Consider the following 24,272-nt stretch of genomic DNA (forward strand, 5'->3'; position numbering starts at 1 on the left):
ATCAACATCTTAACCTGCATGAGTCAACATTCACAGCCCTGTCCCTCAGAGACATAAGAATATTCACTACATATGGTAAAGAGCTATGCCATGAACACAAGGATACATTGCCACTCTGCACATTTGTCCTAAAGGAAGCACACAGAAAATTAACACATGATCAACCTGGATGTTGAATCCTTGGTGGCATAAGCATAAAAAGTGAAAGCTCAAGAGAGCAGTAACTGGAATAACGAAATGAAGAGTTTGGTGATGGGAAGCACTAGCCTGTTAGTTAGCTACTTCAGAAAATATATCTGAGCATCAAAGTCACTAAAATCCAGTCACTCAACAGTCACGCAATTCCTCCAAATTATGTCACACAGATAACTCAGTCCTATCCACCTACCAGAATGCAGATCTATTTAAGAAAGTTCTACAGTTCTTTCGTGATCAAAAAGACCAATTGGAAACTTATAATTTAAAAGTGTCTCACCGTTTCCACCTTCATGGCACAGACTCTGTGGCTTCCTGTATATACTAATTCAAAGTTTAAATAGATTCAAAGTTTATATTTTAGAAACAAAAATTGGCCCTGCCTACAAGCACTCATATACCTCAAGAGAGAACAAATGACCTGCCTAGATGATATTACAGGCTGTTCCATTCTATAACAAATATTAGCTTTTCAACCTATATCATCTGGTTTTGAAACATAACGGAAAGTTCTTTAAATCCTCAGCACTAAAACTGCCATGTTAAGCCAAAGATCTCAAGTCTAAATTGAATGCATTTCAGCAGTTGCCAAAATTTGCTTGAGATATATGATGGCGAATGAAAAAGTCTAAAGACAAATGTAATTGGCCATCCCTTAGAATAGAGCATCTTAATCTTGGCACTATTGAATTTTTAGGTCACATAATTCTTGGTTGTGTACGTTCTGTGCATTATGAGATGTTTAATCGGCCTATTGGCCTTTGCCCATTAGATGCCAGTGATGACCACCACCAAGTTTAACAGTGAAAAATCTCCTCAGGGAGACACTGCCAAATCACCCTCAGTTAGAACAACTTGATACATTTTTTTTTCTCCAGTATTCTTGTAATATAGCGTGCAAGAGAAAGCACTGAACTTGGAGTCATTAGGGCAAGTGATAACCGAAAATCTGCTATTTTGTTTCTATGTCTCTGGGCTCCATATATAATCCTCACAAGATCATTCTGAGGACTCATTGAAATACTTTGCACAAAGATCCAGATAGAAATATGATCATTATTCTGTATTATAATGTCTCATTCACATTACAATTAAACAGTATGGCTATGATAATTTATGAGATTGGTATAAGAATTTTATATTTATTTAATGAATGTTCCTGTCTTCATGTAAACAACTGTCAGCCATTGTCCATTGTTCTATTTCTCCTAAAATCAGGAACAGAGAACTATCTCTCCTGTCAAATATGTATCCTTGCTTTATTGAATGATAAAATATATGACCTTATATACCGTTTTGACTTCTCAAAATCTTCAAGCTAAACATAATGTTTAATTGTTTAATTATCTTATCTCTCTGGAAGCTGGTAATCTCTATCTCACTTCTCCTAATTGGTTTGAGATCTGACTTTCAAAAATTTGGTCATCTATTTTATATGCATCAGAATACTGCAATATACCTCGGGGCTTCCAGGTATTTTGTTTGATTGTTTTTTGTTTGCTTGTTTCAGGTTTCAAAAAGCATAAATATTAAAACTGTGAAGGATTAGCTACTAGGATCTAAGGAACTGCTGGTGTGAGCAAAGGAAGAAAAATCAAAGGTATGGCCACCTTCTCATACCTCAGGACAGTTAACTCAGTTAAAGATCAGTTTGCCCACCTGACAAACAAAGTACCGATTACTGTGATCTTGTAAGGACATTTAGTGGCTTAATGGATGAATTTGTGTAAGGCAGTTTAAGAACCAGTGGGCAACATGCTGCAAACAGTAAAACAGCCTGGTAAATGGCTACTCACCCAAAACAAATAACAATTTATGCCAGGCATAAAAAACGCTGATTTCACTAGCTTTATTACCTGTCTACCTCTTGGGAGATGAGAGACTTGTAAAACAAGTTTTGTGGGACAATAAATAAGAGGCATCTGTTTCCAATGGTATTGTAAATGCAAACGTTTCTATTACTGCTCTGGTGGCCAGCAGAGGTACAAGTTTATTTGAAAACACCTAAAACAAGGTTCTATACACAAGGTTTTGTCTACATAGGCTAGAAAAAATATTACTCTAATACTAATACTATGCGTGCCCTTTAAAATAATAATTTTGCAAAAGATAGATGAATCTGAAAAAATGCAGGTCATATCTCCAATAGCCTATCCCACGTATTTAGAGAATGTCATTTGCAATTAAGAAGAGAAAGTCAAAAGAGTATTGTAACTGACTTTTAAAAATATAATCCAGAGTGTTTTCTGGACCACCTCTGTCATAAATCACCTTGAAACCTGTTAAATTTGAAACTTCTCTGAAGCTGGAGTTAAGGACTGCCTTTATCAATGTATAGTATTGTTCAGAAATTGTTGTTTTCAAAGAAAGTTTACTGCTGTTTTTATTTAAGTGGGAAAATTAGGATGTTTCCTTCCACTCCTTACTCATGGTTATCTGAAAAAGATGTACCAAATACTTATTATATACATGGCACCATAGCAGATGCTACGGAACTCCGGGACAGTTTTGTTGGTAAGGAAAACCCCCATACATAGCTTAGAAACCAGGGCTCGTTTTCCTCTCTAAACTCTTTCTGATGTGTTGCTCAATTGCTATTGTGTTTTCTTTGAGCTACAGCCTCGTGTTCTGCTTGGTATGGCCCCCAAAACACCACAGGAGTAGATATTAGCCGGCAGTGCAGAGAGCAAGATTGAGGAAAGCATGTTACAGCCGGGGTAAAGTAGCACTGCTGGCCGTTCTTACTTTGAGACCATAGCAAGGATACAAACATAGTGGGAATAAAAATTACACTCTGAAAAAAAATTCCCAACTTATTTTGCTAACCTGGGCTTCTCTCAGAAACTACCTTGGGTATATCTTTTTTGTTTGTTTGTTTTGTTTTGTTTTTTGGTAGCAGAAAGTTAGAAACAGTTTAATCATGTGTTGCTAAATCAACATCACTGCAGTTCTACCAGCTTTTATTTTTTTTTGCTGTTTTGCTCTATTTATTTATTTATTTATTAAAGATTTCTGTCTCTTCCCCGCCACCGCCTCCCATTTCCCTCCCCTCCCCCAATCGGGGTGCACCCACACACTGAGACAATGGGGATGTTCTATCAGGAACTCACCAAGGCCAGCTGGCCTGGGTCTGAAAAAGCATAGGATAAAACTGGACTAGCTGAACATAGCGGACAATGAGGACTACTGAGAACTCAAGAACAAGGGCAATGGGTTTTTGATCCTACTGCACGTACTGGCTTTGTGGGAGCCTAGGCAGTTTGGATGCTCACCTTACTAGACCTGGATGGAGGTGGGAGGTCCTTGGACTTCCCACAGGGCAGGGAACCCTGATTGCTCCTTGGGTATATCTTAAGACTGCATTTAATGTTATAAAAAATAATTCAGAGCTATAATGTTGGAATTCCTCCATACAGAAAATTGTGGAGAATATGCCATAGACCTTCTTTGTCCCTTCCAGATGCAGTCCTCATGCTTTTCAATTTTGATTCACGTCTATAAAACCTTGTTCCCCTTTGGAGTTATATTGAGATTACCCCTGTGATTGCCAATAACAGAATATAAGACAACAGAAGATGGATATTAAGGTACTGACTGTCCTATGAAATCACTTCATCATGATCACAGCCCTCAAATGACCAGAAGTCATTCTTACTCCTCCCATGTTTCTCTTGATAAGTTGTTTCAGTAGTATTTTCAACTCCTTTGTTCTTATACCAGAAAAATGAAATACATTTTCCCCATCTTTTTACAGTTTTTTATAGAAACTCTGACTGCTGCAAGAAAGGGCCAGGGATGACCAGTGCTCAACTCCCAAATGTAGACAGCTGTAAAAGAATAAAGTGTCTGTGTGTAAGAGTCAGGCAAAGAAAGTTCAAAACAACATTCCAGGAAATGTCCGTGGATAATTAAAAATTGAATGTCAGGTGAGAAAAATGTATAGGAAACAAATCAGTTAGGCTGAGCTTTGCCTGACATTTTAAAAAATCAGAGATTTGCTAATAAAATTAAGACTGATGACAAGATTCGGAATTTCCTGTCCAAAAGCTTTTTTTTTTCAAACATGAGTCTTGAAGAAAACATATAGACCTCTTAAACATCTTGGGGAGCCAGCTGATCACTCTTCCCCTCCCGGGGGATCCGTGCTGTGTTAGTCACCACCGTCATCTCCTACCAATTTTACACTTGCAATGGCTATCCTCTCGAAAAGGATAACACACAAAACAGCCTGTATCTTTCTAGGGATTGGCACGTTTTTTAAATGCAACTGTCCCTATAAATTCTAAGGCCTTAAAGGTTCTTAAACCTTTAACCGCCACAGTTCTATAAAAAGAAACTGACAAAACTGTGTGTGTTTCCCAAGCTTTCAGATGTTTCCTCTTAATCAGGTGATCCCTGGTAAATAAACTACTGTCTTTTGATTTCAGGCCACATCTGGAGATGTTTCCTCCAAGAGCTCACTCAGTTCAGGATGTAGCTTTTGTGCGCATGTGTGTATAAAAAAATACATGTAAAGTAATTAATCAAAATCACAGGTGTCCAGTGAGTCTCAAAGCTGTCGTGGAAATACATGTATCCCCAAAGCTAAACACTTTAACATAAGTCTTTATCTCATAAGCCTGCCTTGGAAGTTGGATATTTGAAGCTGATCTAAGATGTGCAGGTCCCCAGGAGTCCCAGCCTTCTACTAGGCTATGAAAATCAGGCTCATGTTATCAGTTTAACCCAGTCAGAGAATTTCCAGGTACCCAGAACGAGCTAGCTCCAGAGACTTGTAAAGATCAAGCAAGTCACTGTTTTTACCAGTTCAAAAAGAAGCTCTGAAAATAACAGTCCCGAAGCAGAAAACAAAGCAGTATTTTCCAGCAAAGCGCCTCTAATCAGTACATATAAAGAGGCTTTTCCTTTCTTCCTAAAATAAATAACTTAGATAATTTTCAATTCTTTCCCTTTTGTTTAAAGCATTCTTCCCCACAACTCAAAAATTGTCTAAATTATTCTATGACTGATAATACAAGATAACTAATGATCATCACTTAAGGTTACAAGCTATCCCTAGCCAATATAGATGAATCTACCATAGTTTTGGGGGTTACTGCAGCATCGTAGATTAAATTAGATGTGAATTCAAGTTTCTTATACTACAAATAAGGATTTTGTTTTTGCTTTGAATCCCACTCTTACAGTGATATAAATTTATGGGATTACAGCCAGCAAAATAATAGAATTTTCAGATCTTTTCCACTACAGCTCTAATGCAGCCCGTTTGCTCCTCTGCTTTATTGCTGTTATTTTAACAAACATACCTAGTGTTCAATTTTAACTGTAGAATAACTACTGGACCATTCAAGAGGCTAGTTACATGAAACAACAATAAAGGCATCATCGGAATGGGCAGCTTCTGGGATACTTTTGCACACAATGTTCTCTCCTTTGCTTAGTTTTACCTCCAGTGAAGCTTTTATCTTCCTCCCAATACTAAGAATTTAGGGTTCGCCATAGCAGGTGGAATCTTTCAATACTGGCCTCTGCTTTGTACTCAAACTACAGCTAAGTTGTAAGCAACCAATCATACAAATTTCAGATTTCCACCAAAACATTTCAAAATGCTTTGACAAGTATTAAATTGGAAATTTTTCTTTTCCTCTCTCATCTAAGAAGTATTATAAAAGATATTTCATCTGTCATTTAAATGTCTTTAAATTTTGAAAACTGTCAAAATAACAACAACCTCAGAACATACCACAGGCTCCACAAGAGAACAAAAGTTGAGGCTTCCTAATATTTAAACTGAGTGGCAACAAAAGTTTGGATCTCAGTATGATTTTGAAAGTTTTCTAATTTTTCTAATCTTTCTAATATTGACTCCAAATATCACCAGTAAAATATTTTATGCCATCCCAATTTTATTTTTATTTTTGCATATGTTTTGGTGGAAATAAATATTGATTCTCTTTGTGTAGGAGAATTAGCAGTGATCCTTACTTTCTATGCTTTCTCTATGTTTCCCACACTTCCTAGCACAAGCACATAGCACTCACAGTCAAAATGGTATTGTTTCTAAAAATTAATGGCTTGGGGTTTTTTCATATTAAATCAAGCTAAGCAGTAGGACTTTGAAAGCAAACCAACATACCTTTTGATCAAATGGGCACGGCTGTTCACGTAGTTAGAGTCAAAGGAATAATTTTCAGTCTGCAATGGGAAAGAAAAAGATTAAAAAATGATTCACAATAAGAATACAAATGTTCTACTTAAAAGGATTATTTTACAGTGCAAAGCAGTAATGGGGCAGCAGTTTGATGAATGCCTTCTTTGGGGCCTCCAAAGGCCCTCCAAAGGCAGCATCTTACTCCTGAAGGCCAGGGTGGACTTGATACAAACATTCTCTAGAATATGGCTGGCTACTGACCATGTAACCACTTAGAGACAAGAGAGAGTATGACTCACAATCGCTACAGAAACTAATTGCTCCCAATTCCCCAGCAGAGACCATTTTATGCCCACCAAATTGACTATAAGTTCAAAGGTATTTTTATTAGAAGTAGATAATTAACATGTTAAAATATTTATTCCAAAGATATGGAAATGTGGCAAGGTAATCTCCTACTATGGGTTTAAACGCTGCACTTCCCTTTGTTTTAAGACTTTTGCTCAGCATCAGTTACACAAGATGGCTTTCATTTTATCACAGATATAAAGGCAAACAAGTATTATGCCCAAAACAGGGTAAAAAGCAGCCCACATGGGGTAACAAAGCCTTTCATGTGTAGCATGAAGTTTGCAAGCAAACCCCTGTCTCCGTTCCTATCATTAAATCTCTACTGTGTAATCTGGTTACAGTAGCTGGCTGGAGCAAGGGCTTTACAAAAGCAAGTGCAGGGTACCTGAAAGATGAAAGAGATAGGAAAACAGCTTTTGAGCACAGGGCATCTGGGCAGTTTGAAGGGGGGCAGTCTTAAAATGGATAGAAGCCAAGGACACATCTATACTAAAGTCAGTGTCCTAGAAAACATGACCATACACCAATGTTAAAAGCACAGCTCTTGTTGAACCTTTGTATGAACTCCAAATGCCCAAACACATCTCTTCCCTCATCCTGCCATTCAGCTATTCCCACCATTCTTTAGCGGCTTTCTGCAATCACTTCAACTGGAAGTGCCTGGAAATGGAAATACAATAGCTGTCTAGAGAACAAAATAGCAGATTCTTTTCAGATGACTACCTGTCAGACATTGACTGGCCGAGGCTCTTAGATGCAATCCTGACATTCAAAGATTCACAGTTTGATAGAGGAGAAAATGAGGCAGGTAATAGCAGACCCAGCTACCACACTAAACAGCCAACAGTCAGGGGAAGGGCCCTACATGCCTAGAAAGTAAGCAGGAAGCTGGCACTAACTAGTTGGGAGGATAAAAGGAGAGAGAACTGAAAAGAAAACAAAACCCACCAGTGTCCAGTACTTACTAGCATATGTCCATGTTTCCACACAGCCCTCACTTGAAGATAGACTGGATAATGTCTATTTACACTGCTTCTTCTAAATGTTTAGATACTCTTTGGTGTAAATAAAATAACAAGTAATTTCTGATGATATTGGAAGAAATAGTTCCAAAGAATAAAAAAATAAAATAAAAATAAAAATGGTCAGTCCATTTTTCTGTATTGATCTGTAAGTGAATGCTGAGATTGTGAATAAGTAATTAGTGGAGATATGTGTTGGAAATATGACCTTAGTATTTGCTATAATAACTTATTCAGAAGTCCCTTAACCAAGAAACATTCGATCTAACTATTTTTTTTACCAACACAATGGGCAAAATGGTGTTAAGTGTGGGTTGTTTTATTATATTCACTGCAATACTCAATTTAACAAGTTGTCCCCTGATAAAAATCATGGTACCCTATCAAAATAGGAGATGGACTGAGCACTCAGTGATCTACTTCTTTGTATCATTAAACAATCTTTGCTAAATTTAACTTAATTTTCTGTGCGTCAGTTTCCTCCTGTGCGAAGTGCAATAGGAACATGAATTCAAAAGAGAAATTCAACAGCATTTATCAGTGTTCACAATGAGATTCCCTGCCAACACTGATTTCTATGGAGCTTGACATCACAAGTAGAACCAGAAATTTACTTCATTCTCATAAAGAAACAAGTACCTGGCCTGTTCAAACTTACTGAATCTTTACAAGAAACGTAGCACAAAAAAAAATACATAGATACACAAAGCACTAGAAAAAAAAAGAAAAGTAGAAGGTATTGATTGGGCTTGCAGAAAAATCAGGAACACCATACCAAGTTACCATCACATTAAGAAAAACATATTTTCCAGAAGAATACTTTACATGTGTGTGCAGATGAAGGCATTTAAATCTCTGTGCATTGTGATGTCCTGACCTCCATACACCATGCAAGGACCACATGTTTGAAAAGAGAGGAATAATCTTGCAAATGTTCGCTCTTATGACTGTATTATTTTTGACTCCTTAGGGAATAATCTATCTTATCATAAGGTATTCCACTCACTGTCAATAAGTTAGTACTAGAGAAGTCTAGAAGTCCTGGTCATAATGACCTTAACAATTCTTCCCACTCACCAAGGTTCAAAAATTGGCTAATCGTTGACAGATGTCACAGGTACGATATGACATTCAAGGTAGAAAAATAACATTGAACTTTATCATCTTCCTCTATCTTCTCTCTTCTTCAAACTTAATGAGTAAGTTTCCCAGTCTTGTGAATTCTGAACTCCAAATAAGGATGTTCCATTATGCAAAGCAGCAGATGGACCATGCTGCATCCTCGTAAAACAGATTCTAGAATCAACTTTCTCAGAATGAATGGAGCTATTCCACCTCTTTGCCTTTACAGCTAGCATCAGTCCCTAAAGAAGTAGCTTGGTTGCAATTACTGGAACAATCTATGCAACAGAATCATTTGCACGTGAACAGAATCCACTATTCTGGCTTAAGCACTACATTCAGAACAACTGAGTTAACTGGCCATGCAGGCCTATTATGTTACGTATCTACATTTATTAGCATCAAGAATTCTAGATCAGTCTGAGGAGACGTCTTAGTATACTGTACAAGCATGAAGACAGGACTCTGCATGCCCTGGGCCCACATAAAAGCCAATCGTGAGCCTGGCAGCCCACCTGTAATCCTTTGGGAAGCAGAAACTGAGAATAACCAGATCATGCTAACTAGCCAGACTAGCTGAAACCACGAGTTCTGGGTACAGTGGAGCATGTCTCAATGCATAATAAGGTAAAGAGTGTCTAAGAAAAGTACTTGACATCAACTTCAGGTCTATATGCACGTGCAAATCTACCGCACACACATATATCAGTACGAAAGACATTCTGTCTCAGACTAAGCCCAGGTGTGTACTCAAATTCAATTCTTGCGCACTGAAAGAATGGATTTTTTCCTCATCTGGTGAAGAGTGATACCTTGAGCATCCTGAGAAACAAACCATCTTGTCTTAATGAACTGGAACAGCTTGCACATCTCAAATGAGTGTTTCTCAGCCCAAGTGCATATCAGAATCATGTCAGGAATGTTTTAGAAAGTACCATCTACCAAAAATGCTGCGCTAATTGGCCTGGAATCCATGCTACTTTTAAAGTTTCCATGGTAAGGTGAATATACCTCCATGGAGAAGTTCAAATGTCATAAACAAAGAACTAGTTACAGGCTTTGGCTAAATGCCCCATGTTTGCTCATTGTCGCGCCCGCCTTGACCAGCAAGGAAGATGCAACACCGGAGCTCTTCTTGCAGACAGTTTATTCAGGACCTTGTTCACAGCAAGCTACCTCCTTCTCTTTCTTTCTCTCTCTTTCTTTCTCTCTCTTTCTTTCTCTCTCTCTCTCTCTCTCTCTCTCTCTCTCTCTCTCTCTCTCTCTCTCTCTCTCTCTTTCCAGGCAAACCTCTCCCAGCTTTTAAAAAGGCATGGGCCGCCAACCCCGGATTGCCAGGTGGGCACTGCCCATAGGTCCACGCATATGCAAGCAGCTGACAATCATTGCGTCATAAGAGCATGAGTCAGGCCTTAGCCAATATTAGGAGTTGATTATCACAGAGAGCACTCGCTTTCGGGATCACGGAGGGTGGAAGCCAGCACCATCAGATGTGGCTCCACGCAGCTTTCTACACATGGCCATCAGGTGCGGCTCCACACAGCTCTCTACAGCTCATACAAGCCGATTGTCATATTGTGCTATCAGTTGATCATATGATAGCACTTCTGAAGTTTATCAGTCAAGGTGATCTCAATGTAGGACAAAGAACCATAGAAGGAAGGAACAGACTTTTCAAAAAGTAATAACAGAGTTTTACTTTTGTGTGTAAATAAAGCTCCTGGTTGGTCTTTTTTAATCAAAATTTGCTTGACATTATTCCAGTCTCATCTCTAGGTATTCTAAATGGCACGTAACATGAAACATTTGAAAGAGAAATTTTTCTCTAAATGTCACCTTAATTTCACTAGGAAATGTCCCCATCTAATGAGACAGCCAGGTTAACACAGAAACACAGCAAGAGACAAGAACAACATTTGTTTCTGAAAACGTAATTTTGACATTAAAATTGGGTCAAAAGCAAACTTTAATTTCTAGTCTTGATGGGGAATATGTCACTTTCAAAATCACCCAATACTCTCACAAATTCTTTTTCTAACTAGAAGCATTTTTCCCTTAGAAATTCTCCAAGAGGAGACTTCTTGGTCTTGAGTTAGTAAAACTTGGTTTTCCTACAGCTCTTAAAAAATGAATATTTCTATATAGCTGGGATGTCCAGAGGTTAGAGATTTTCCCCTTTAAGAACTGAAACTACCTTACACTTTAGCTTTTCCTGCTTGTTTCTGAACTGTTTCAGCAAATTTTTTGTATAATGTAAAAAAAAATAACAATCTTTTCTTGGTTATTTGTGACTACCCATCTAAACATAAAATACCGTGCAAGATTAAATTGTACCCTCAATGATACCCAAAACACAATTTTGGGTGGCTCACAGCTTTATCTTGAAAGGAAACCCTAAGTGTTGCTGCTTTTTAGGACCCTTTTGCCATCTTATCTTGGAAAATGATGTGGAGTGTCATATATCAATCTGTTGATTTTATTGGTTAAATAATAAAGAAACTGCTTGGCCCTGATAGGTGGGAACATAGGTGGGTGGAGTAAATAGAACAGAATGCTGGGAGGAAGAGGAAGTGAGCTCAGATGTGAGGCCACTGTGCTCCAGGGCAGATGCGATGAAGCAAGCCACCAGGTCAGACATGTTGAATCTTTCCCGGTAAGCGCACCTAGCGGTGTTACACACATTATTAAAAATGGGCTAGTCCAGGTGCGAGAGTTAGCCGAGAAGAGGCTAGATATAATGGGCCAAGCAGTGTTTAAAAGAATACAGTTTGTGTGTTGTTATTTCTGGTGTAAAGCTAGCCGTGCAGGAGCCAGGTGGGACAAAAAGCAGGCCCACAGCTCCCACAACATGCTTTTACTCTACTGTGTTCTTGGAAACCATAAAATTATATGTCTGAGCATAGTCTAGAAAATGAGCTAATAAGTTCTGAGTTAGAGCATGGAGATAGACAGAGCCTAAAATAGAAATTACATGGCCTTGAATATATGGACTTTTGTGCAGTATTTTGGGCTTTCTGGTTTGTATTTTGCCTGCTTAGGTACTTTCTTTGTTTGCTACTTTCTTTCCTAAGCATCCTTCTGGATATGTGAAATGTGGCGTGAGACTTTGGGGGTGGGTAATATGTTATGTTTCCATGTTAATAAGTCTGGCACATCAGAAGTCAACTACTTCCACTTTGTCAGGCCCTCAAGGAAGCAGAGAATGCCCTACTTTAATTGTCATTTTGTATTACTTTTCCAGTTCACTGAGTTGTGCCCTAGTCTCTGGAAGAGTGACTGCAGCTCTCTCAGCACCACATTTATCACTAGAAGAGACTTAAACCCTAAGGAGAAAGAAGCCCAATAAATGCAAATATCTAGGACTAGACTCTTTGCCCAGTGGCACAAATCCCCAGGCCACTACAACAAGCTATAAAAAAGGTTTCAGACACTTGAGTTAAAACAGAGATTTTCGAACTTAAAGGTTTGTATTTCAAAAATGAACAGTCTTTTAAATTGCTCCTTACAATTCCCACCAAACTGAAAAGCATTACAGCTGTAATTCACTCTTTTTAAATGGTTAACTCTTAAGTCATCTTAGTGATTCAAACTTCGAAATGGAAACCCCGAATCAGATGCAAAGCGATTTTAAATTGCTGCTTATTTTCTTAACAACTAACTTCCAATAATGATAATTGTGGCCACTGATTAATGATGAAAAGACTCATAACCTTTTCCAAGTTTGAATACTCTCTTAGATACTCAAATGACCATCCTTTCACAAGTTTTTTAATGAATTGACAGATGACTTTTTCCTGCTTCTTATGCCTAACACATAAAAATGAAAATTTAAGTTCTGCATAGCGATAAAGCCAACATGCCTCCAGCTAGAATGTATATTCAAAGATTCATCCATCCACACAGCATCAGTTAAAATAGGAATTACTGGCAGCAGAATAAAAGGCACCATCCCAGGGTTCCTATCACTAGAAAAGAAAACTACTCACCACAGTTAAGTCTGATGTTTTATATATACCTGACCTCCAGTTCTGACACATGAACATACATATTTGCAATCAGGCAGGCATGCATGTTTGCCTGCATGCACATACGTGTATATGCATGTGCGTGCATGTACACAGACACATATACACAATTGGACTATAAAGAACAGTGTGTTGTCCAGGAGGAAGCTAAATTTTCTACCCATGGTTGTCATTTACTTGAATTATTCATTTTATTCCTAGAGAATTTAACCTATCCATCATCAAAGTGAGATTAACCAAAATGATCTTAGTGTTTCCTTTCAAGCTCAAAATGTCTAGGCTTTTAAACAGAGATTCTGTTGAATTAACTCATTAATTCATCTATTCAATAAATAGGCTCCAAACATTAAGAGTAAGAAGTAGTCTATGTCTTCTTAAACTAATAGACTTCTTTCCAGGGATTATCAACTTGACAAAATACACACACTGAGACTGACACATAGCCATCTGCACATACATGCATATAATTATATACATGCCACTGTAATGCAATCTAAGGAATTATATCAGTACTTTATAGAACTAAACAGAATCTTTACAACTTGATCATGGTGGGTGACTCAAACATGGAAAAAAAATGGCCTTTTGAATTGTTTGCATGTGCATAACATACACCATAAATGTAAGAAACATCTCTCTCTACTATCAAACATTGTAGATGTTTTAAGATTTTTAGGACCAACTCCCGGTTCTGTCCTCAGTACCACTACCACAGTCTCTGCATCACCTGCAACTCTTGCTTCATTTCCATTGTTTGATGCTTCAGTCCATTGCGCAAAATGATGTTTGGATAATCATTCTTGCTCACTACTGTCATCACATCTCTGTTTTCCAGTCCTGCAGTGATTCCTTGTTACTCTTAGCATTAAATCTGAACAAAGCCACTTTTGTTAAGCAGTCTTTCCGTATAAGACCTTCACTTCCTCATTTCCACCTTCTCTCAAGTCTCATATGTGTCCATTACTGATCATCTCACATGCTTGTCATGTTCTCACACTCTGATTACATAATGTACATGCAATTGTGCATTTTCTCAATGCCCAAAATATTTCACATGTAGCATATCAGTTTCTCTCCCAACTGAGCTAGAAGCTCTCTTTTGAGGAACCTATGCCATCTGCTACAATCCTAGATAGTTAGTGAGAACCCATGTTATGCTTTAAGAATAAGCAGAGAAACGATGGAAGTGTTAAGAATAAGACTACTCACATGTGAGGGTAGATGACCAATTCCGTTAACCCAAAATGGTCCTATTTCTTCGGAATGCCTCCATCCTTCATACTGACTTCTGTAGCTACAATTCTTTCTTTTATCTCACCCAACCTCAACCTCATAAGTATGTACATCCTAAATACTACTGTCAGGGATAAAATCTGATGTGGTGTTTTCTGTCCATCTAAACCCATCAGTACTCTGAATATTTCTAGAAATGGCAGTGATACTATATGACATTTTTTTCTAAATTAGGGTAGATAAAAATTTTATGAGAAGATAAGTGATAAGTATTCCTCTATGTAGATCCTGAGATATAACCTGACAGTGTGGCACCTACTTTTCCACATGAGATAGAGAACTGTAGGATACTACTGAGTTTCTGAGCAGGGCTGTCAATGTGTAACAGGGACTCCATAGTTAACACATAAGCGGAACTGAAAGAGCTTCCTACACGGCATCCTTTCACGATCATTCCAAGTTGTCAGACTACCTAAATATGACAGAGTTGTCCTAGGAAAAAATGCCATTCTCTTTGGGTTGAAGTTGTATCTTTTGAAGAGCAATCCATGTCCTTTTCCAACAAAGGTCTCCTGAACAAGCCTCATAGCTTTCTATGGAAATCTGCACAATTCTAATGCAAAAATCCTGCTGAAAGACTGGTTTAATTGTGGTACCATCAGGCAAGCAAACACAGGCTTCTGCATAAGGTCCTTGACCCTGTCACTGAGTCTTTAATGGGACATAATACACTCTGATACAGGATCTTCTTATAGAATGCTCTCTAGAGCCACTTAAGGCCTACTGTATGTGAAAACAGAAAATCAATAAGGCCACAGTATGAGTAAATGCAGGTTAAGAGTAAACAAAATGAAGTCATGGAAGGCAAACTACATCATCCCACATAAACAAAACTCAGCTCAAGGATTAAGTAGCTATCAACCAACCACATGTGAGCAAACTCTGGAGATGAAGCACCATCCCAAATATGAAGGTAGGACACATTAAAGCTATTTTGCAGGCAGGCACTAGCACAGAATGCTTTCATCTCCAATTATCAAATTCCTTTACAAGCAGGTGCCAATTGTTACCCTTCATCCCTCTAAAAGCCAAGAAAACAAATACACAGGCTAAGTACTACAGCCAGTCTAAATACTGACTCAGCTGGAACATGCCTTAACAACGAAAATGACAAGAAAACCACCAGGAGCACTCTTCCTGGCATCACCTACTACTGTGGAGGAAAACAAATATAAGACTCATAGTTCCGTCAGGGAAGGAACCGAATTGTTTCATGCTTGTTTTTACTCTGAGTGACATTTCTTGGCTGCTTCTAATGAATGGGTGAGTAGAGTGTAGTCTTTCAGTTAGATAAAGGAAAAAAAACTTGGCAGTTGGCACACTAAGATGGTTCACCAGACCCAGCTGGAGGATCCAGTCATCTGAGTTAAGGGATCCAGGAATGAGCATCTCAATTGTCATTTGGAGGCAATGGCAACCATCTTGAGAATGTGGGGTAAGATAACTTGCTGTAATTTATGCAGTAGTCTCAATTTCAGAAGCTATGATATGATAAAAACTGATACAATTTATTATAATAATAATAATAATAATAACAATTTGATCCTCAAACTGCAAAAAATACAAAGAAAACAAAATCCATATAAGAGCTTCCTACCAACAATGACAATTAGGGATCCACAGTATGAGTTATATTGGATCTTGGGGTCCTCTGGCTCAGAGAAGGCCCAGCACTCTTAGAACCTAAGGTGGTCCATTCTTTCCCATCAAGTTCTACTTTACCAGTTTCTGAGTTCCCTGCTACTTAGCAGCTATAGTGCCCTGGCTGCCTGCAGAGTACAATTTCTATTGAGTGAGCCTTGTCAGCTGAAAAGACTTTCAAAATATTTGGAAGGTAAGTGGCAGGTTGCCCTGTCCCTGTGGGCCAAAACAACACCCCCAAATTCACTTCCTACCCCAATCCCATTATTCAGATTATACATCATTTAAAGCCCGGTCGCTTTACTTTTATTTAAAAGTAAAAGGGGAACAGTCTTTGGCATATCACTCACTTTCAATTCATTTCCATTGTACCAGCTTGTTGCTCAAGTCTGTGCTATGTCATCATGCTGGCAAGAAACAATGGAGCAATCTCCCATCTTAGAAATAGTGAGTGCATTAGCTTCTCATATTGATATTTTCTAATTAGATACAATAGATCATTTCCTTGTTTGCGGTCAAGGAGACCCTCCATGGTTGTCTTTGGCTGCAAACCCTCTGATTACTGCTATGGCAAGCAGAGTAGTCTCAGCAAACCGGGACGACTGGAGGGAAGCATGTGCACAGGCAGCGTTCACATGCTATTTCCTGCCGCAAACAACTATATAGACTGTTTCTGAACTTTTAAGTACTAATTTCTAATTTAATGAGGCACAATAAACATTTCTCAAAATTGGGACTGCACGGTTGCTTAACATTGGCAACCTCCTAATTATGACTGTAGTTTAAATAAAGGGCACTTCATTCTATACAAATTATTAGGTACTGAATGAAACCCACAGCAGCTCCCAGTTTCTGGTGTCAAAAGAAAGCATTGCAGGAAATCAGTATTAGGGGGAGAAACTTTATGAGCTGTAAATGAGAAGTAATAAGAGCATTCAAAACTTGTGGTGGAAATGTTAAGTCATTCTCAAAAACCCCCTACCTGTCTTCCCAAATGTCAACAGACCCTCTCATTTTTTCTATGGTAGAAGGGAGAGAAGGAGGAGGGCGTGTAGAATTTGACACGTTGAGGATAGAAATTCAGCAAAAGGCTACCATGTGATGCAGAGTACTGCCAGCGATGCATGGAGAAGGCCATTATTGCACCTCACAAAACAGCTAATGCTATCAGCAGCTTAAAATTGTCAAAGTATTAGCAATCTGTAATGCAGTTATGGAAAGAACCAAGAGCACAACAATTACTAAAGCACCTTGTATTTATATGGAACCTTTTATCACAAGATTTCCAGAAGGTTTAACAGGCTCTTACAGAAGGGGATCATTTCCCCCCACGGCTGAGACACAATAGCCATTCTGCACTAGTAACAGTAAATACAAAGGGCTGCTGGAGAGAGGGGAATTACTAAACCTGCAGAAACCATGAAGGAGGGGAATTATTTTTAGACAAGCAAAAACCACATATCCAAGTTGGAAACGAGGGCTGACAGTAGCTACATTTTCTACTCATGGCACCGAAGTGAAGAATTTTGCTTATCATTCAGCCAGCATGACTTCTGTGAGGTGCTTGATGACTGTAATAGAGCAGGTGCCTCCTATTAATAAGAATTAGTGTTTGGAAAGGAACACAGTGCACAAAAGTTGCCATTCTTTTCCTGGAAGTCTCTTACCTAACACGAACTAGCTAATCCCCCTGTTACCACGATGAGCTAAATAAATATTATTAACTCTCCTAATGGCATGACAGATGAAACGAAGAGATTCACCCTCTACTAGAAAGAAGCACTGAGCATCTGCAACTAGAATTTGAGACTATTCACACCAGGTCCATGCTCACACCACCAGGCCATACCTCATTAAGATTCTGGGAAAAGCAATGAAATGGAAGTAATTAGGACTGGCTGACTGAGTACGCTACTTTGGAGAGAAAAAAAAAATCCCCAGCATGCTTAAACATGACAAGTCCAAGGGCAGTGAACACAACTACGTCAATTTCCTCCCAAAGGAAGATTAAGAAATAATGAGGGGGAACTCCTCACTCTCCCTCCTCTATCAGATTCCCAGAAGCAAAAACCAGGAAGAATTCCAAACTCAACTGTCGAAGAAGAAGAAAAAGGAGGAGGAGGGGGGGGAGGGGGAAGAAGAAGAAGAAGAAGAAGAAGAAGAAGAAGAAGAAGAAGAAGAAGAAGAAGAAGAAGAAGAAGAAGAAGAAGAAGAAGAAGAAGAAGAAGAAGAAGAAGACTGTCAGAAACAGAACACCATGCTGTGTCAGACAGGACAGTCCTTCAAACTGGTTCATTTATGTCTGCCTTCTTTTGCCCACATTCTACCAGGTACCTCCATCTCCAGCTCTTCCCTGATATTTTGTCCAAGTGGATTTAGAGCTCCTTTCTTTTCATTCATTCTTAGCTAGTATACTCACTCCTCATTCTGGATAGCTCGATATTTGTGTCTATTTCTATTTTGTTCTGTTGGGTTTTTTTGCAACATGGTATCGTGTAAACAAGGCCAGTTTTGAACTCATTTCCTCCCACCTCCCGAGTGCCAGGATGACACATATGTTAAACCATGCCCAGCTCTTGTGTTCACTTAAAAAAAGACAATTGGTTTGGCCTTAAATCAGTATGAAGAGATGTGGCAGTATTCCTTAACACACACACACACACACACACACTTTTTTTTCATGAAGGAAATAACAATACATGTTATGTTTAGATGTTTAAATTACTTTTGCCTGGTATAACCAGCTATACTTAAGGCAAAAGTCACCCTGGAGACTGCTTACACAGATGGCTCTAAGTTTAGAAAAGATCATAGAACACTTTTTTAACTTGCAGAAAGCCTTTGAAATAAAGGAAAAGGTGGTTCTTACTAGATGTTAGGCTTGTTAACCTCATGGAATCTTCCTAATTCTCAATTTCCTGAATTACAAATCTATAAACTGGAAAAAGAAAATGTCTGTCCTAACCACCGTGATAAAGTTGTTATTAGTGTCAAATAGAATACTGTATGTGCAAATGCTTTCTAAAACTGTGATTCCACAGACATGTGGCACATCTTATTATTAGCTCATAAACTTGCTTTCTCTTGAATATTTATTTCTCTTCTAACTAAATTCTCACTGACAATTGTGAATACATTTTTTCTACATTTTCCTGCTGGGATATATTATCTTATTCTTGTACTAGTTCCTTCTTTTCTCATAGAAGACTTGCTGCATGTATGTGTCTGTGCGTGTGTGCGCTCGCGCGCATGCGCCCACGTGTGCATGTGAGGGACAGAGAGAGAGAGAACTAGCTTAAAGATAGTAGAAATGACCTCACACTATCAAAAAATCATGTGAAAGGCAAGATTTGAGACATTTTAAAAGTGGTTATAAACTAGCTTTCTTTCACCCCATTTCCTTCCTTTGTTATGATTTAACTGTCACAGAATATCTTTTCTTTAAAAATAAAATACCCTCATCCCAGGGTTAAGTAAAGCACATTAGCATGCATAATTCAGAGCTGTCAGCTGGCAAGGAGCCATTGCAAGGCTGGTTTAGTCTGGGGGTAGGAAAACAGGATTAAAGGACTAGACAGCTGCACCAGAGACTACTCAGGACCAACTAGGGGCCCATTCCTTCAGAGATGCACTATCTAATAGGGTAAAAGCATGCAACAATTGAAATTGAAATGAATAAAAGCATAATGAAGTTTATGTTTTCTCTTTTTGGTCATAGTAACCGGGTCTCAAGAGCTCAATAGTCACATGAAGCCAGTGGCTACAGTTCTGTTTGTAGACCATTTTGTTGCCCCAGAAAGTTCTAGTGGCAGCAGGAATGGAGAGGAAAGCTGTTGGCTTGTGACTCAGCATCTCCGGTATTGAAATGTGGCACACTTGGTGACCTATGAATATGTTCACCTCTCTCATATCACAGAATACCTTGTAACGCTTATCTGCATGTTACCCCCACTGAGACAGACACTTTTCAAGGATAGGACTGTATCCTCGGGGCTTGTAAGTGTTACTTGTACAGAGCAGGTACTCACAAACTGGTGTCAGCTGATTAACCAGCTATCTGAGATAGGGAAATCTCTCACTTCTCTCTTCAGGAGACTAAATCAGGAATGTCAAGTTTTATATGCTTTTTCAAGATTGATTGTTTTGTTTCTGAGACTGGTGTGTGTGTGTGTGTGTGTGTGTGTGTGTGTGTGTGTGTGTGTGTGTTTGTGAACAAGTCTCAAGAATTTAAGCAGGAGGAAGGAATGGCTTAATTCAAAACATGAATTTTACATTTTCTTATCTGTTTTTCCATCATTCTCATTTGTTCAAAATACTATTTAGAAGTCTTTAAAAAAACAAATACTAACCCTAACCCTAAGCCGCTAACCCCTACTCCTAACCCAACCATAACCCTATAACCCTAACCCTAACAAATACTAAAAACAAATACTAATTTGTTTTTTAATTAAATAAAATTTTAATTTAAACAAATTAATTTAATAGAAACAAATACTAGTGGCCTCCATTTGTTCCTGTTAATATGCAAGTATGCAACACAAATAATTCTGAATACAACATAATTCTTCAAAGAGGACATTTTATAATCTAATAGAATATAAAAACATCTTTTAGGCTATAGATCTCACTGACTAACTATAAAAATGTTATTTTCTGAAAAAGATCATGCATTGATATGGGAGCCATTTTACAGAGCCTTGTGTCAACTGGTAAGTCTTAAGAAGTGAAGAAGCAAAGTATTCTTCCTTTTAAATTGATGAGAGAAAGGAGGCTCACAGAGTTTCTGAATCCACAATCAAGTAGACAAATATCGGAAGAGTCAGGGTGATGTGGGATTCTCCTCTGTATGCTGTGAATGCCATTGGCTAATAAAGAAAATCCCACTTCTGACACCAATGCTGGGAGAAAAAAGGTAGAGACAAGAGAAGCCATGTAGCCCTGCCAGAGACAGATGCCGGAATTTTACCTGGTAAGCCACAGGCTCAGGGTGATACACAGATTAATGGAGATGGGTTAATGTAAGATATGAGTTAGCCAGAAATATGTTTAAGCTATTGGCCAAACAGTATTGCAAATAATATGCTTTCTGCATGATTATTTTGGGGCTGAAAAGTCGAGAATGAAATAAGTGGTCTCCTAAAACATCAGAGCATGAATCTAAAACTCCCTGCTTCCCAAACAAGGTGTGTGTCCCCTAAATTTATAAAGAGTAAGAAATAGAAGTCCAGTTAGTTGATTTACTGCTTTCATTTCCAATCTATAGTCCCTTTTGAAATCTATCCTTCATAAATTAAAAAAATCTATTTTATTCAATATTAATTATTTCTTCAGTTCATACTAGAGCCTTCAGTTGCTTGATTGCCAAATGTGGTCATTTGGAAGGTTTTTAAATCAACGCTGCATCCTGACAATGCTATGCTGGCTACTGTGAACTTTGAAGAATTCCTTTTGGGTCTCAGGTCCAAGACAAAACCATATACTCAAAGATCGCTAAAATTCAATACAACTTTAGCAGTTATCTAATATCCTTTCTTCCCTCTCTTTTCTCCCTCTGCATACCCCTCACTTTATCCCCCACCCTTAGCATTCTGGATACAAGGTAACAAGCCTACGAGGATCTTCCAACCAGCCCAACGCAGCACAAGTAGTTTCCGGAAACCTAGACCTAAGCAGAACTCATCTCTCCCAACACTGATTGCATAGCTCATCTCATTTATTTATTTATTTATTTAAAATTTCTGCCTCCTTCCCGCCACCGCCTCCCATTTCCCTCCCCCTCCCCCGATCGAGACCCCCTCCCTTGTCAGCCCAAAGAGCAATCAGGGTTCCCTGCCCTGTGGGAAGTCCAAGGACTACCCACCTCCATCCCGGTCTAGTAAGGTGAGCATCCAAACTGCCTAGGCTCCCACAAAGCCAGTACGTGCAGTAGGATCAAAAACCTATTGCCACTGTTCTTGAGTTCTCAGTAGTCCTCATTGTCTGCTATGTTAACCAAGTCCAGTTTTATCCCATGCTTTTTCAGACCCAGGCCAGCTGGCCTTGGTGAGCTCCCGATAGAATATCCCCATCTCTTTCCACTTGCCCCACTTTCTCCTGTTGTTTCTCCAAAGAAGAATAAAATCTAGCACTCAAAGTCTTCTCAGCTAAATTTCCCATGGGAAAAAGTAAAATTTAGTGTAAATGAAATTTATAAATCACTTTTTGTCAATTTTCTGTCACTTAAGAAAACTAATTGTGCCTAGGGAAACTGTAGAAAGAGAATATATGATCCACCCAAGGAAACAAACTGTCTTTAGCTTACTGATAGGGAGATTTGGAATGATAAAGCCCTCTGAAATACAGCCTCATTCTAGCAAATGACTTGCTTGGTTGCCACTTAAATTGCTCATCTATAATTGCTAGAGATAAACTGCAATCAAAATATTGTATCATCTATTAGTTTTGCCCACTGGGAGTTGTTTGATCATAGGGAGATTATACAGAAGGTACATTTTCTCATTTTTACTGCCTCAATGGAAACTCTCTGGTGTTAGTTGGCTGAAGGGGGTGGACTGGTGTTAAATATTGCATCCAGAAAGCCCATTTCCTTTCAGAATAGGACTGGGAAGGTAACTGTGGGTGACTAACAACTAGGTAGGAAAGGAAGAGTCTGTTCTGTCCACCTTCTAAGAACATCCACACAGGCTTACTTGACTCACCATATGAGAGTCACACCTTTGGGGTTGGTTCTTCACTCTTCATATCTGATGAACTCACTCAGATATAAACAGACTGCCTTACCCAATTTTAGAAGGTTTGCTGGGCAAATAGTGATGCAAACAAGTTTACATGGGAAGTGTTTAAACTACTTAAGAGAATAAATTAAAGTACTTTAGAAGCAATTTACAAATAATAAATATGTTAATTGCACATCACTCTTATTTATTCATTAAAACAGGTCCAAGGACTTCTACTTGGCAAAATGTCCTGGCAATGACTTTGTTAGTCTACTTCTTATTACTCTGTGAACTTGAAAGAAATAAAATTGCATTTACTTTTTGTCTATCCTTCTGACTGGCCTTCACCCCAGTTAGTCCCGATTAATCAGGTTTGACTGTACTATATAATACTAAGAACAATGACAAAGCCACCAGTCCAAGTCAAAAAACATTAAAGTCACAGAAGTTCCTATCCAATGTTTAAGATCTGTGTTTGTGCAAACTATAGGCATCCTCTGGTACAAAGAGTAGAAGGAAGCAATCAGGGCGTCAAAGGAAAAGCAAAAGAGATCAATCGTAAAAAAAACTTCTTGCTTTCTGAATGTCCTTGAGTATTGCAGAACAAATGGTAGCTAAGACAGCTTGAAGCTGAAAAATTCTTGCAATTTAAGAGATCCTGTTATGAGTAGGTGCAGACTCCAAGGTCAGTGCTAAGAATATGGACTGTCCTCAAGGAGTACACTTAATGTCACGTGGTTGGAAGTAAATGAAGAGGAAATTACAATGCAATTCTTTGGGTGCTTCTGTGGGTGGTATCTGAGTCTGTTAATACTGCAATAACAAAAAGCCTAAGATCAAATAATCCGCAAAGAGCAGAAATTTGTTTTCCATAGTTTTGGAGGCCTGAAAGTCTAACATTAAGGTGCCAGAAAACTTCATGTCTGGTGAGAGCTATTCTCTACTTCCCAAATGGTACCTTGCTGCTGCATCCTCCAAAGAAGACAAATACTGTGTCCTCACATGGTGAAAAGCAGAAAGGCAGAAAAGACAAGCTAATCCTTTAAGTCCTTTTATAAGGGCACTAATCCCATCCATAAAGGCAGATCTCTCATAACTTTACCTCCACAAAGCCCCACCTGTTAATAATATTGTATTAGGTCTTACATTTAAACTTGTGAGTTGGGAGCTGGGTAAAACAAACATAAAATCCACAATTACAGTATATGCAGAGAAGAAGAAAGCAACAGAGAAGTCCTTGCCCCTAGAAAGCATGTGCCATGAAAACTGCCTTCAGATATGTGCAATCTATTCGAGAACCGAACAGGGAATGACCTTTGGGTTAAAAGGTGAGTGTTTTGCTCTAGGTCTAAAGCTCAATTTTTTAACTTAGATGAGAGTATGGGCGAGAGAGAAAGAGCAAAAGCCATGCTTATCCAAATCAAGGAATTTCTCCACAACCACAAATCCAGCTGGATTTGGGTTGGCTCTTCTCTAAAGTTTGGAGGACAAGTTAAATTCCATACTAGTGTAAAAGAAAAAAAATCAATGTCCGAAGGGTTAGCTAATTAAACCTCAGAGATTTATTTTTGAGCCAGTAAAGGTTTTCTCCGGTGGTCAAATGTTCATGACTTTCAAATTCTTCTTGCAGTCTTTGCATAAGGATGAGTCCTGAGACAAGTAGACCCTAGCTTGAATAATGTCTAACTGACTCTAGCCCCCAAGATAAAAAGCGGGGAATGGAGCCCTTTCTGCCAGTAGCCTGTAGGTGGAGAAC

General features: G+C 38.6%; 1 protein-coding gene across 2 annotated transcripts in view; it reads right to left on the reverse strand.

Annotated features, from left to right (window-relative positions):
- The window catches only part of Pcdh19 (protocadherin 19), a 104,224-nt gene that overhangs the window by 39,014 nt on the left and 40,938 nt on the right, over positions 1 to 24,272 (reverse strand). For both annotated transcript variants that reach the window (XM_075957179.1, XM_075957178.1), the window contains one exon: positions 6,332 to 6,390. In XM_075957179.1, coding sequence (XP_075813294.1) covers positions 6,332 to 6,390 — 59 coding nt within the window. The remainder of the gene's footprint in view (positions 1 to 6,331; positions 6,391 to 24,272) is intronic.

Source organism: Microtus pennsylvanicus, chromosome X, assembly GCF_037038515.1.
Source record: "Microtus pennsylvanicus isolate mMicPen1 chromosome X, mMicPen1.hap1, whole genome shotgun sequence".
Taxonomy (NCBI): Eukaryota; Metazoa; Chordata; class Mammalia; order Rodentia; family Cricetidae; genus Microtus; species Microtus pennsylvanicus.